This window comes from Seriola aureovittata, chromosome 23 (assembly GCF_021018895.1).
Source record: "Seriola aureovittata isolate HTS-2021-v1 ecotype China chromosome 23, ASM2101889v1, whole genome shotgun sequence".
NCBI lineage: Eukaryota > Metazoa > Chordata > Actinopteri > Carangiformes > Carangidae > Seriola > Seriola aureovittata.
Window position 1 is genome coordinate 17,576,826 of NC_079386.1, and position 15,013 is coordinate 17,591,838.

At 40.9% G+C, this 15,013-nt stretch overlaps 2 protein-coding genes across 2 annotated transcripts; one reads left to right on the forward strand and one right to left on the reverse strand.

Moving 5' to 3' along the window:
- The first annotated feature begins 2,024 nt into the window (after window positions 1-2,024).
- On the forward strand, window positions 2,025-9,347 carry LOC130164753 (acidic leucine-rich nuclear phosphoprotein 32 family member B-like). The gene is made up of 7 exons (XM_056369696.1): window positions 2,025-2,188; window positions 5,230-5,379; window positions 5,473-5,595; window positions 6,074-6,257; window positions 6,731-6,828; window positions 7,258-7,327; window positions 7,434-9,347. Exons 1-7 carry the CDS (start codon window positions 2,135-2,137, stop codon window positions 7,508-7,510), a joined length of 756 nt encoding a protein of 251 aa, XP_056225671.1. The 5' UTR covers window positions 2,025-2,134; the 3' UTR covers window positions 7,511-9,347.
- Window positions 9,348-9,708: 361 nt separating this feature from the next.
- On the reverse strand, window positions 9,709-14,471 carry LOC130164906 (coronin-2A-like). The gene is made up of 12 exons (XM_056369903.1): window positions 14,271-14,471; window positions 13,909-14,025; window positions 13,611-13,760; window positions 12,752-13,210; window positions 12,196-12,300; window positions 11,865-11,961; window positions 11,451-11,566; window positions 11,242-11,332; window positions 10,999-11,159; window positions 10,418-10,585; window positions 10,258-10,326; window positions 9,709-9,882 (listed from the first exon to the last, which is right to left on the reverse strand). The coding sequence occupies exons 1-12, from the start codon at window positions 14,469-14,471 to the stop codon at window positions 9,817-9,819; spliced, it is 1,800 nt and encodes a 599-aa protein (XP_056225878.1). The 3' UTR covers window positions 9,709-9,816.
- Between the last annotated feature and the right edge of the window lie 542 nt (window positions 14,472-15,013).

The window sequence follows — 15,013 nt, forward strand, 5'->3', positions numbered from 1 at the left end:
CCATACTGTACATTCTTACAGTTTATTCAGTGAGTTATTCTGCAAGAATATGTAGAAATTTTTATTTGTTACAATTGTGGAAATGGTTAAAATGGGACACTAACATCAATCTAATATGCTCATATTGTGTAAATAAAGTATTTAAAAAGGGATGAGATAATAGTAGGTTGTTTGAAATGGACGTCATGGAAATCCTATAATAAGGAGAATTTAGTTCCACACTGACAATGAAGATGTTTAGACAATGACTGTAAAATAAAATCAACGTCACATTCATTATTGTTGGTTTTCTCCGCTGATAAATGTAAGAGATGAATAAATGAATAAAACACTGCTTCAGCTAATGTATTATTATATTGTTAGACTGTTATTACCAGGCAGAAAACAGAGGCATGCTCAGCTGTTTGGTCCAGGCTCAGACCAAAATCAAACAAAAGTAAGCGGACAGAGGTGTCCACACACTTTTGGCCAGATAGATAGATAGATAGATAGATAGATAGATAGATAGATAGAGAGAGAGAGATAGATAGAGAGAGAGAGAGAGAGAGATAGATAGATAGATAGAGAGAGAGAGAGAGAGAGAGAGAGAGAGAGAGAGAGAGAGATAGATAGATAGATAGATAGATAGATAGATAGAGAGAGAGAGAGAGAGAGAGAGAGAGAGATACATAGATAGATAGATAGATAGATAGATAGATAGATATATATATATATATATAGAGAGAGAGAGAGAGAGAGAGAGAGATAGATAGATAGATAGATAGATAGATAGATAGATAGATAGATACCTACTTGGTCGGCTATTGAATCCAAGTGTAATGACCGCTAAGGCGCTGTCGAGTTGATTCCCTCCTGCTGTCATTTCCCTCCTTTTACAAACCAAGATCTGATGCATTCAGGTGCACCTCAAAAGCTCAAACTTTACCCTTTCCGAAAAACAATATATGACATTTCCAACGAAATCAAGCATTTTCTTTGTCAGAATAATAATAAAACTGAACCAGTGCCCTAGCTGTCAAATAAATTTAGTGGAGTCAAACACACAATATTCCCGCCCTGAAATGTAGTGGAGTAGAAGTAGAAAATAACATACAATTAAAACACTGAAATACATGTAAAGTGCCTGGGAACTGTTCTTGCGTAAATGTACTTTGCTGCCTTCCACCACTGAATAATTCAATAAGTAAATAACCCAGGTCGAGACCATGTTTTGTAATAACTGTATATACTCTCACGTTATATATAATACAAAAATAACTTTTCAAATGTATTTCAAAATTGGGTTTATTATTTGTTTAGTCGTCAATGTGCGTTTGTAAATGAAAAATTCTGATATTTTTGAGGGCAATTGAAAGCAGCAAGCGGCTTGACCCAGTTTTCACACACGCCACGGGAACGTTTCACTCGTTCTTGACCCAGGATCAAGTTCGACGAAAGAACATCCATTCGTACCGGAAGTAAAGTAATTTGCCTTCAAAATAGATGCGAAACCACCATACATAGGAGAACTTAGTATTAAATACAATAAATATGTATAGTTTTAAAGTTTAGTTGGATTTTGTCGTTCTGTGTAACACAAATAACACACACATATATATATATATGTATATATATAACAAATGGAAAATATGTGAATAGCCAACCTGGTATTTGTGCATCATCCATATTTACACATTTACATCTGTTTTGACCTTGCTAATCAAAGTATTGTGCGATTATACATAGAGATATTTGCTCTTTAGATAAATTGTGCACAATATAATTCTCAGTATCATATTCATTATTATCATCCTTAATATACATATTTTTAGTGTACTCTGTGTGTTATCAGCCCATTACTCAGGGCAAACACACGTTATCTGAACACATATTGACATATTTATTACTAAAAAAATAAAAATGTATCGTAAAATGTATGTAAAATGTATTGGTTATGCATGTTATTTTTAGGGGGGAAAAACAGCATTTCCGCTGCAAGCATGCGACTTTTATTTTGGAAACATATCCCGGAAGTGTTGCGTTTTTATTGTCGCTACCTTCAAGCTGGTTCCGCGTGTTGATAGTGAAGACAGGATCGAAGAGAAACAAATTTTTTAGCACCACAAACCCGAACTTAGGCCGAAACCAGAGGAAAATGGACATGAAGAAGAGGGTCTCCTTAGAGCTGAGGCACCGGTCGCCGACAGAGGTGAGTCCCCGGGTTTGTTTCGTTGTTTATCGGAGACGTTGCAGTGTAAACTTGACCGGCCGGAGAAGGAGGGGTGCCGAGCACATGGCAGGGTGTCTGCAGCTCCCGAAAAGTGCCGAAATGTATATTTACTCCTCGCAAACAACTTCCAATAAATTAATAAACTGTGTAACACAACTTCAATTAGTTACACGTAAATCCCCAATTCAGCTCCGGAGGCCCGTTATCTCTTGGCCATTTTATCGGTGGTAAACAGCTGCGTGGCTGCGATGTTTACCGCGTTGTTTTCATTATTAAACGCACACTTTTTTTCTCACTACAGTTAGCTCACAATTGTCTTGCACATTTCGTAAACTGTGACTTATTAGCCGCTCCTGGGGAACGAAACTTAACGTTCAATATGCACATCCGTGTCTCCCGGGGCCTGGCTAATGTCTGGGATCACATTGCTACGAAGTTATAGGACGATTTATATCTACTAAAGGGCTGTAGGCAATTTAAATATTCAAGAAACGTATTTATTTTAGTCGACGAGTGTGTTAATCACCTGTAGTGGAAGAAGTATACAGTTTCGTTAACAGGCTAAAATTACTTCGTCACGATATCGCCTTTATAGGAAAATACTCGTGCAAAGCAGGAAATGCGCTATTTTCCGATTTATATACTAATCCTGGTTTAATGTAAATTATATTTATTTACAACTGCAAAACCACGTTTATATTGTTTCACGACTTAAACTTTATCTGTTTAAAAACTAAAATCGACGCTGTGGATATTGGCGCATCTCCAGGGATTAGTCAGAGCCCGTGTGCTGAGGGCGCGTAGCCAGCGGCGTGCTAGTTGCTAGCTTGCTAAAGAAGCTACTTCGTGTGCTCGGGTCTTGATACAGCCGCCTGGCACGCTTCCTTTAAACCGATATAAACCGGGTTATTTTCACTCGGGGGGCTAAGTTGTTGGAGGGGGCGGGTGTAAACAGTAAAGAGGCCAGCGGAGCAGCCGTTACCGGAGAGCTAGGAGATGGGCTAACCGAGCAGCATCACGTGTGTCGGGAGTTTACAAACAGTCTGGACCGGGGTCTGTTCCAATATGAAACGGTACAAGAGTCCTTAACACGACCCTGCTTCCTCTGCTGTGTCCTAACGTTTTGTCCTCTTCTTATTAGTATATCTTATAAATCGTATTAATATTCATCCCAGAATCCAGTATTTGTATATTATTAAAAACGTATGCGGTCCGTTTTTTGCTTATCTCCAAGTGCAGTAATGAAAAGTTGAAATTTATATCGACTAACTTCCACAAACAATTGGTTTTAGCTCGATATCATCTATATACAACACCGGACTTAAGGTATAGATACTAAAATTATACTAATTATGGCAATAAACCATTGTTTTGTATTGTTTGTTATCAAAGTGTAATGTTTTAATTCACCAAATCTATCAAAATTGTGTAAAAAGCTGCATTTAATCATGTATCCTCATCAGCAGCTCAGAATATGGCTTCAGTTCAGTTAGATAAAACACCCGACATCATCCCTCCACAGCCAGAACATATGGATCAATAAGACACCCTCACCGTTATCACAGCTGGATGCATTTCAGATAATATCTATTTATAAATGTGGCATGTGGTTTTATATTAAGTTGAATTAAAGAACGTCATCAGAGAAGTAAATGCCTATGTTCTGCTCCCAAGCTGCTTTAATTTTGGTTGAAGGTGCATGTCTCAGACCTCCGTCGGTTGGGTTTTTTTTTTACGTTTTGTCTCTACAATGTCAGAAAATACTGAAAAAAAAGTTTGTTATAATTTCACGTGTCAAAATTGGGTCTTCAGATGTTTTGTTTTTGAACAAAAGCCAACGACATTCGCCTCCACCCAGAGGCTGCAAATAAAGATTAACTTATGTCTGATGTGGTAAATCTGTTGTGCATTTTTCTTGTGAGAAATACTGTGAGAAATACATTTAGTTTTTCATTTGATAAAATAAGCCAAAATTTAGTGTGTCCAGATCGAGGCAGCTGCTTCTATGATTGATTAAATTATCATTTAAATGAGTCGATATCTGATCGGAGAATAAGTTAATATGGTGGCAAAATTCAAGGCGTTTGAAAGTAATGTGATTTTGTGTGGTTTAATCTGCTAGTCTCTGTGGTTTTATCCTGTGTTATTTCACTTTTTTGGAGTGTGCTGCTGAGGAGACGGATCTCACTGGGGCAAAACGACTCTTTGAATTAGTCACACCGATACCAGTCGTCAAATCACAACCCTGAGTACAAGTCCTGTGAGTGTCAGCAGTCAGTAAAAACATAACTGCACCTTACAATTTATATAAATGAGTATATCCATTTTAAAGTGGTTATAAAAGCGTTCCCAAGTTAAAAGTCCACCAGAGACAAATGGGTTTTCCTTTGACCCAGACTGAGTGAACTGGTCACCAAAAACTACAAAAACAAAATAAACTCATGATAAATGATGTTGAGATTTAAGTGTGTTTTATTTTTAATTGGAAAACACAAAAATTAAATCAAAGCAAAAAAACAAATCAAAGTCAGTTGGGTTAATGTATAAAATTAATGATTTTCTTCATTATAAATGTCATTGTTCTCTTACAGTTACATATTTAACTTCCTGTCTGAACATATGGGGGGAAACACATACCTTTCATACCTGGAAGGAGCCGTGAGAGTCGTAACCATGACGACTCGCGGTGATCCAACAAACTGATCTGATTGACTTTAAAACGGCTCACATTATGTAAAAAAACAAAACTGACAGGTTGTTTAAAAAGAGACAGCTGATATGATTTTACAGGAACTGTGAAAACATCAGTGTATTTCAGACGAGTGAGGAAGTGAAAACAGGTGGTGAACTTTTTATAATGTTCAAAAGATGTTTTTAAAAATAATTTACTGAACCAAGAGGTAGAAGCTGTTACCTTTTCAGACCGCAGAAGTTTTTATTGTCTCCAGCTGTGGTGTATGAGTTATTGAATGTTTCTTGCCTTAATGTTGGACTAACTCCACCCGGCCCGCTCCCCTCAGGTCCAGGAGCTGGTTCTGGATAACTGTCGCTCTAGTGAAGGGAAGATCGAAGGAATCACAGAAGAGTTCTCCAACCTGGAGCTGCTGAGCCTCATCAACGTCGGCCTGACCAGCGTATCGGACATCCCCAAGCTGGACAAACTCAAAAAGGTGAGCGCACCAAACGCACCTCTCAGCCAGGGAAAAACATGAAGTATTAAAAGACCAGAGAAAATAAAACAAACGTTCCCTCTCCTCTTGCAGTTGGAGCTGAGTGACAACAGGATATCAGGCGGTCTGGAGGTCCTGGCGGAGCGGCTGGTGAACCTAACGCACCTCAACCTCAGCGGGAACAAGTTCAAAGATATCAGCACCCTGGAGCCTCTGGTGGGTGGAGTTAGGAGCCCTGATGATTAATAACGGCCTGTTTTTATCCGTTTCATCTGGTGAAGTTGTGGGTGTGGTGACAGTAAAGACATGTTTATCTTTTTAAATGATCCACAGCAGCACATCTGACTCGTCATATATAGATAATCAGTTTGCTTTTCATGTTTTTAATGTTTTTAAATGAACATGTTTTTATTACAAAACATGTGTTTGTGGGTTTGAACAAGTTTCATTATGATTTAAATTTTCAGTCACAAACCTGCTGCAGGAAAACAATCAGTAACTGATCGATTGAAGCTATAGAAGCTCAATTTTACCTTTTATTTTCATTGATAAGTAGTTGTTTTGTTTATTAATCACATCTACCATCACCTTAAATTGTCACTTTGTTTGACCATCAGTCAGAAAGTGTCTGAGCTGAAACCATTGGTTCATGTTGCAGAGACAAAGTGTGTAACCCCATTTGTTGCCCCCCCAGAAAAAGCTGCCCCAGCTGAAGAGTCTCGACCTGTTTAACTGCGAGGTGACCAACCTGGCCGACTACAGGGAGTCCATCTTCAAGCTCCTCCCCCAGCTCACCTACCTGGACGGCTACGACATCGACGACTGCGAGGCGTCCGACTCCGACGGAGAGGGAGACGGCGTCGACGAGGACGAAGAAGGTGAGGGGTCAGGGGTCACGTGTAGATGACGAGACGCCGCAGCGCTGAGGTTTGACGGATCGCTGTAAATCCTGATGCTGTTGAATCCGCTTGTTCTTCCTCTGTGGTGTTAACGGTCCTGGAGGCCTCCACTGGAGTAGAGTTCATGTTTATTTACTTATAATTTGTTCAAACACAGTTTAGATAATTTGATTAAGTTAAAACAAGTTTCTGGGGAATAGTGATGGACATTTTATTTTTCTATTTAAACATCAATTCATCAGGAACATAATCTATAATCATTAATTACAGCCTTAAATAACATTAGCTTGTGTTTATTTGTGCTAAGCATTTTTAAAACTAGAGTTCAAGCTGCTACAAACTATTTTCATGATTTAATAATCTGTTTTATAATAATCTGGGTTTGTTTTTTGTTTATATTTATTTATTTGTTTATTTATTTTATTTATTTAATTAAATTTTTTATATTCCAGAGGGTGAGTCAGAGGACTTTGAGGAAGAGGAAGAGGAGGATGAAGAGGATGTTGTGGCTGAAGATGACGATGACGACGACGACAGCGGCGACGACGAGGTGAATCTGAGTTTGTTTCCCTCTGTGGTTTTTAGAAGCATCATGTTACGACGTGACACTGACTGTCGTGTCTTTTGGCTTCGTGTATTTGCTGTGTCGTATTTCGTGGTAATTAAATCAATGTTTAGGTTGCTCAAGATTTTTGAGGCCAGTGTTTGTGTCAGTTTTTATTCAAACTTTTATTTCAATGTGGTAAAAAAAATAAAATATTCTGCAGTAGTTTGTGTTGCAGCCCAGCAGAGGGCGCTCTTCAGCTTCATCTGCTGCTTCACCCGTTGATCTCAGTACCTGTTGATTTGTTGATTGTTTGTTGTTTCGACAAAGTTTGAGTGAAGAAGTTTCAACAGCAGGAGTTTGTAGAAAAATGTTTGTAAAAGTATAAAAACACTTCAAACTAACTTCTCTCTCTCTCTCTCTCTCTCTCTGTAGGACGGAGAGGTGAATGGAGACGTGGACAGTGAGGACGATGATGAGGATGAGGAAGACGAGGAGGATGATGGTCAGTAACAGTGTGGCTTCCTTTTGATTAATGAACCTCTCTTTTTATCATCAAAGAAAAACACTGTTGTTGTTGTCGTCGATTTTAAACTTCTCCTCCTCTGCAGACGAGGATTCCTCTCCGGCCAAAGGAGAGAAGAGGAAGAGGGACCCTGAGGATGAGGATGATGAAGACGACGACTAAGGACCCACAGAGACCCCGCAAACCCCTCTGACCTCTCGCCCGGTGACCCCGCCCACCCACACCCCGACACCTCACCGCCACCGCCAACACTGGTCCTGCTCCTCTGACTCCTCCCCCCCTCCACTCGGCCGACTCCTGGGCTTGCGTCTCTTTTCTGACCCGGGTCTCCTCCCACTGCGCCTCTTGTCGGCTCCTCAGACCGAAACGACTTACCGTTAACTTATAAAACACCTCGTCCTGTTTTTGTTTTGTTTTGTTTTTTATTCGCTTGATCTTTCATTTCTAAAAGATAAAACAACAATTTACATCATCTCACAAATGTTTCCCCCGAAGTCTCTGATAACAACCTGCAAATAATTTTCTGTTCATATAATTCACACTTTCTGTTTATGTGAACTCAGGAATAAGACACAAAGCTGATTAAAACTCCACCTGATCATTATTTTCAATATCAATTAATCCACTGATTATCGTCATGATTAATTTTGTCTTTAAAATGTCTCTGGTTCCAGAAGCTGGAGACATTATTTGGCGTTTTTTTTTGTTTGACAAATGAATGAAATAGTTACAGATTCTGTCAATCAACTTATTTTCCAATATGCAGCTGAACAGAGTTGGTTATTGATTTTGATCATTTGAATTGAAGAGCCTCTGGTGATCGTGATCGTGGCCCAAAATGGGGGGAAAAAGGTTTTTCTCTAAATAAAATAAAACAAAACGCCAGTCGAGATAAAACGCAGGTTATTTTCCTGATTTTCTTTGCACCTCTGAACTACGTTAAGAGGTGGAACACAGCAGCCATTTTGAAATGTATCACATTAACATGGTGTTTGTGTTTCTCAGGACGTAACGTCACGAGGCGGCATTTTTATCTCCGTTAACAGGAAGTAAATTCATCACCAGTTGTAAGAAGCTCAAACGAAGCGTCACAGATCTTAGATGTTGCTGCTGTGTAGTTTTTTGTTTTGTTAGTTTGTAATCAAACATAAGCTCCTGTTTTCTTTTTTTTTTTTTTTTGAGAAAAGTTTGATGTATAAACTGTCAAAATCACTTTTTTTGTAATATTTTGTTGGTTCATTTTGCAGCGTCAAAGTTTTCTCGTGGTCGTTGTGTAATTACTTGGTGAACAAAGAAAAGAAGACGGAGCGTGAGAAATAAATGCATGTGGGTCGTTTCTGTGGAGGGAGAACGGACAAGAGCTCACGGGAGGTGGCGGCACTTCTGGGATGCAAAAGAATAACCAAAACCCTTGATTTCTGCTTTCCCGTCCTCCTTTTTGTCCCTCCCTTTTCCCGTCTTCCCCAGCACCCCCCCCCCCCCCCCCCTCTCTGGCGTCGTCACTCTGTGATGTCACTGACGGACAGTGGAACCCGGCGAAAGTCTTGAGATCTCCTCCCACAATCCTCCACCCGCCCTCCCTCCTCCCATTTCCCCCGAGGCCGAGCGCGCTCAGGGCAAACTGTGTTCTCTCTCTTTTTTGCCAACAGAGCTTTTTAAAGAAATATTTTTTCAAAGAAATTGTTTTTGTTTAATTTTGTATGGTTGTCCGGGGACTGTCTCTCTCTCTCTCTCTCTCTCTGTCTCTCTCTCTCTGTGTCTCTCTCTCTCTCTCTCTCTCTCGCTCTCTCTCTCTGTCTCTCTCTCTCTGTGTCTCTTTGTCTCTCTCTCTCTCTCTCTCTCTCTCTCCTGAGAGATCCAGCTGTTCCTTCACACTTACACTGACTAGTTGAATTTGTTTTTTTTTTTCTTTTTTTTTTTACCTTCTGTAAGTTAAAGAAAAAACAAACAAAAAAAAAACATACAAAAAGAACTTTGTAAATAAAATCTTAACATTTTGCTCCTGCCGTCTTTGTTTCCCCCTCGTTATGTTCAGGCTGACGTGAAGCTGATTTCCCAGGTTGTGATGCTCTGCTAAGCCTAATATGAACCAAAGTAATAAACAAACTCACATATTGATTGACAGATGTTCGTCCACCCAGATGTCATGAAGCTTAAATTACAGAAATGGTTAAAGCACTTAATTTATGCTCTTACATTTTGAATATCATCGAATCAGTCAAGAACATGATTGATATTATTTGTGTTGATTTATTGGTCTGTATGTTCTATATTAGACGTTGACATTAGTAGGTTATTAACCATCCTCATATCATCATCATTATACCTGTGGCAGAACTTACCTGACAGAAGCTAAACGTGTTAACATACAATTACCATGTACAAATGAAAGTGATGTGTCTTTTACTGAGTGGAAATGTTGAGTATATTTTGATTGGTTCAATGACGGTGAGATTTGGTCGTTTGAGTCAGAAGGTCGCCCTCATGTTGTTTCTGGTGTTTTTGATCTCCAGCTCCAGTTGAGCGATCTTCACCTGCAGAGCAGAAACTTTAATTCACCAAAAACAGTATGTTTCCCAGTAAACTGATGAATTACACTCAAAAACTGGAATGGCATTAAAGTATTGCGTGTACTGTGCTGGAACAATTTGCACCAAACTTGGTGGAGGGACGGGGCCTGGCTCGGGGATTTTGGTGCAGACATGGTTAAAGGGCAATTCGGGAATTTTTTTTTTATCCCTCCACCAAATTTGGTGCAAGTCGGTTCAGTACTTTTTGAGTAGTCCTGCTGACTGACAGACAGACACAGGTGCAAAGGTTTGATCTCGATTGGTCCAAAAAGCTTTGAGTGGAGGAAAAATGTTCAGTTGCTTCTAAGTCATATTGGCTGATTGTGTTTATGTACTAACATCTTTCTGATTAAGTTGTTCCTTCAGGCCTCTGATCTCGTCTTGCTGTCTGTAAAATGCTTGCAGGAGCTGGAATACAGAGAAAATGGGAATGAGATTCTTGGCAGGAAGACGGAGAACTCAGGCCAAAGCATTTTGAACTCGCGCAGTACGCCCTTACCTCGCTTTCGGTGGTCGGTGGCGGCCTCTCTGCAGGTTCGCAGCAGTGCGGAGTGCAGCAGTACATCCACAGCGGGATCTGGGTCTCGTCTGGCTGCCACCCGGACAGGTCGCTCAGATCTCTGGGGTACTTGGCGTCCTGGTAGGCCAGCTGCTCCTCAAGGAAGGCCTTGAGAGAGAGAGAGAGAGAGAGAGACGATCGGCAGGTTTATACAACAACAGGAAGACAGCTAGTCAGAACTGTAAAACTCTTGGCAGGAGGATTTGATGTGCTACTAAAAGCGACACGGCAGAAGACGCCAGTGTCGCTTTTAGTCACGCAACCTGTGCGACACTTTGCCTCTGCACTGTGGCCACTACCTAATCTTACTGTGAACACAGCTCATAGTGCTGATCATGGGTTGACGGCTTTGGAAATAAGCCTGATACCTTGAAGGCATCAGTGATGTTCTGATGTGACGTAAACCTGTGTTTACTCACAAACCTTCGATTCCAACTGGACGACCCAAACAAAACTACCTCGTGGCAGAGGATTCAATGATAAACGCTGCTGATATTGACGTGTTTTTAGGCCCGTTTTACCTCTTCCATGAGTTCAAGGTTTGTCCCAGTCACTGCACCAACAGCTGGGCCCATCTGGAACCGGAGGTGGCTCAGCTTTCTCACCAGCCCCTTCTCAGCAGGGGTTTCTGGGTAAGGGTTGGGTACTCGAGTCTCAGGCTTCAAGGAAATCAGGACTGGGTCTGAGCAAAAAACGTAAGAGACAGGTCTTTGTGATTCAGTCCGTCTGGTATTTTGGTTCAAAGGTACTACTGGGTTACTGACCCCTGTTGATCCCCGAGAGCCACTCCTGAGCCGTCATGGCCGCCTGGTTTCCAGCTGTCATCGGGTACAGATCCTCTTGGAAAATACCTGACTGCAAGGACAGACAAAACCACAGCAACTTGTCCTTTTATCTTTGTTGTTTTTCCTTTCCGTCTTCATTGTGCATCATCACTGAATGCAACGAGGTGAGGGAAATACATCATCCCAACCTCTTTTCGCGGGACGATCATCGACAGTGGCTCCACCAGGTCTTTCACAGCGATCAGGCGATAAAAGCGGAAAACCTCACAGGCGCTCACGTCCAGGCCGCGCTTTGGCATCACTCCTGGAGTGAGGTCAGAGGATATTTGGAGTTGGTCATTAAGGATTGGGAATTTGACTTTGTAGAAATGCGTAAGTCTTGGTCTTTGTTTGTTAAACAATTAGAACAGCTAGCCAAAGGTGGTCCTTTCTAAAATAAGTATTGGTAGAGACTTGCCCAGACAGATTTGGTCTATTCATGTCCTAGTAAGTACTGCTAAGTTTTAGTAAGTATAACTATATAAATATATACCATAATACTTAGAAGTGGTATTGCTAACCTAACATTGCTAATTGCTACGATAGTGAGTGTTTCATCTCACCAAATCCTTTCTGTGGAAGCAGGGACCTGTACTCTGTCAGGAAGCTAATGTAAGGTTTCTCTGCGCTCAGTTCGTAGTAGCGGATGTTCCCGTCGCCCTACGGCACACAAACACACCATAACATTTACAGAGATCCTTCAGCTCCTCATTGAGTTTGAAGTCTGCGTTCAGTTTTTCAGTTAGAGAAAGTAAGAGTTGGGGGTGCAAAGCAAAAATAAGTCAGATTTAGTTTTACACATTTGTTGTTAAGACCAAAGAAATCCAACAAAAGCAGTGTTTAGTAAATTATGTTTGTCTACGTGTAGGTGTGTTTGTTTGTGTGTTGGATGACCTTCCCAGCCAGGTAAAGCATGTGGGTGTCTGGGTCATAGAACGGGAAGAGAACTCCTGCAGACCCGTCCAGATCTTCTTCGTACAGAGGCTCAGATAAGTCGTCCTGCACATAAACACACCACAGACAGAGTGAGACGGAGACACAAACAATGTTTTCAACTCTAGATTTCATGATTAAATGCTCATAAAACACCACTTTCAGTTTTAAGGGTTGAACAATGTTGATGCACGTAGAAATCGACGGAAATATCTGGAGGCTGAGCCGCTTCTTACACCCAACAAGACTGAGGACTTCAGCCTTGCCAAAAGGAAATAATCCCCCATCATAGAGGCACGTATACTCTTGAGCAGTTTTGTTTCACATTGTTTGTGGTTTTGTGTTTCCAGGAAGAGAACAAAGTCACAGAAAAATGCAGATTAATTACAACGTGCTGCAGGAAGCTGTATTTCAGGATACCTCTCAACTAATATATTCACTCTATTCAAGTTAATACATCAATCACTTAATCTAGTCAACCAATCAATCACTGTGTTTGACGTGTGCGATGTCTCACAGGGTCCCAGAGGACGATCTGTCTGTGGTTCCAGGGCGAGCTGCCAGTGGACAGAAGCATCTTCAACCCTCCGATGTATAAAACCTTACTGGCCCTGTGGGACTTACTGCTGGACACCTGCAGGAACAGAAGGGACATTATTACAACCTGTGTTTTACTGTTTACATAAGGACACACAATCAGGAAAAATGGACACTTCAAAAACACGCCTGCAAAATCTTTCCCGTCCGTGGGTCCAGGACTCGAACCCGTCTGTCTTTGGACGAGACCGCCAGCCTGCTGCCGTCGCTGTTGAAGCTGACGGAAAGCAGCAGCGTCTCGGACGGGTAGCGGTGGTAGACGGGCGTCAGAACCACCCGGACCGGGTACCTGATTACAGCATCTACCTGTGACACGTCCCACAGGAGGACCTGAGACAAAGAGAGAGACAAAGCCACGGCTGTTTTGGACGGTGGGTACCTGAAAATACTGAAACGCAGCTTAAAGGAGTTTAACATAAATTAGATAGTTTAGTTTAGATTTAGCAAAATGCTAATGGAACCCAATAGAAGCCCAATTAGCAATTAGCCACCGACCAGAAAAAAAGATGTGCTGTATTTTTTTGTTAATTTGAGGACATCCTCTATTTTCTTGTGCATTTATATATGAGAAATATACAAACAAAATAATTGAATGTTATATATATATATGTTTTAGTGTGGAACAGTCACATCATGCTTCTATATTTCAGGATAATACAATTACAAAAGGAACATATAATAATAAATATTATTACTATGGTTACCTACGTGTAAAATGTAATAATTTGTTCATCACAAATCATACAAAATTAAATGTTAATATTAAGTCATGTCTTGACCTTGTAGTCGTAGGCGGAGCTAAGCAGCAGGTTCTCAGCTGTTGGATGCCACTCAATAAGCCCCACCCTCCTGGAGTGACCAATCAGAGTCTTCCTGGCCTTGGTTAAGTTCTGTTGGACGCCACAGAGCGGGATGTCCCAGATCTTCACCTGCGCACATCAGACAGATACAGGTTTGTATGTGCTATGTGCTAAGCTAAACCTATAAAAAGATCAAAGTTAAAGAACATTGATGTTGTAGCTGAAACGTCTGAACATGAATATAAATCTGCACACACGTGAACAGGACAGTGCGTACAGTGCAGTCCTCTGAGCACGAGGCGATGCAGTGATCGTCAAACGGGTTCCACTTGACGTCCAGGACTCTCCCGCTGTGACCACACACTCGCGGGTGTTGAGGATCCACCCTTCCTGTCTGGTGCGAGACAGCAGGACGCCATTAAACCACTTGTTCACAGCCGCACATTAAAGTCACGATAATTCACACAGGATTTAATTAATATGTGTGTGTGTGTATATATATATATATATATATATATATACTGTATGTACACACACACACACACACACAATACAATAGTTTTTACATCCTACTTTTGTCACTTTTGTTGTAACTTTTGTTCATGAGGAGGAAAAAGGTGAAATGTTGAAAGAACGCACATGATGGATGGGCAGGACTAAAAAGGACCCGCCCCCGGCGCACTCGGTCACCACGGCGATGAAGCAGGGATTGGCAGAGCAGTAGTGGTTGTCGTGGACGCTGCGTGTGATTGGCACCCCGTCATAGCTGTACTCCTTGGTGGCCGGCTTTCCGAACACGTGGCGAAACTTTGAGCAGCGGAAAGACGAACGCCACGACATCTGCACACACACACACACACACACACATACACACAGACCAAAAATTACAAATGCTTTACAAACATATGTCCACACTTACCCCTCTAAAACCCGTGGTGAGTGGAGAGACGGAAAACTGTGTGTGTCAGACCGACATAATCTAATAATAGTGTTGTGGAAATTCAGCAGCAGCATTATCTGCCCTAATCAATAATGCAATCAGCTCTAATTATTGGCTTTCATAATCTTATCAATAATAAATCGATTTCTTCAATAACTGAACTTTTGAATCATTCATACTCATGCAAAGTCATCCAGAACAGCTTTCTTGTCTCTTTGAAATATTTATAAGTTACAAACAGACTTCCTGTTCTTACAAATTCCTCCCGACCTTTGACCTTAAAAAAAAGATCAGCTTACTGAAGAAAGAGCAAGAGGGAACACGAGGCTGAAGTCCAATCAGAGCAACAGATAATCAATTAATTATCAATAAAAACTTTAAACTTTAATTTTAAATTAAGATATTTTGATTTGGATGTTGATTCAAAACAATTGGGGAAATA

Bases quoted from the DNA above. Each gene is read 5' to 3' on its own strand.
- LOC130164753 (XM_056369696.1), top strand. From the start codon at position 2,135: ATGGACATGAAGAAGAGGGTCTCCTTAGAGCTGAGGCACCGGTCGCCG. The intron at 2,189-5,229 runs GTGAGTCCCCGG...CGCTCCCCTCAG, and splicing joins GGCACCGGTCGCCGACAGAG to GTCCAGGAGCTGGTTCTGGA. The intron at 5,596-6,073 runs GTGGGTGGAGTT...TTGCCCCCCCAG, and splicing joins TCAGCACCCTGGAGCCTCTG to AAAAAGCTGCCCCAGCTGAA.
- LOC130164906 (XM_056369903.1), bottom strand. From the start codon at position 14,471: ATGTCGTGGCGTTCGTCTTTCCGCTGCTCAAAGTTTCGCCACGTGTTC. The intron at 14,026-14,270 runs GTGCGTTCTTTC...GTCTCGCACCAG, and splicing joins TAGTCCTGCCCATCCATCAT to ACAGGAAGGGTGGATCCTCA. The intron at 13,211-13,610 runs GTCAAGACATGA...CAGTATTTTCAG, and splicing joins GCTCCGCCTACGACTACAAG to GTACCCACCGTCCAAAACAG.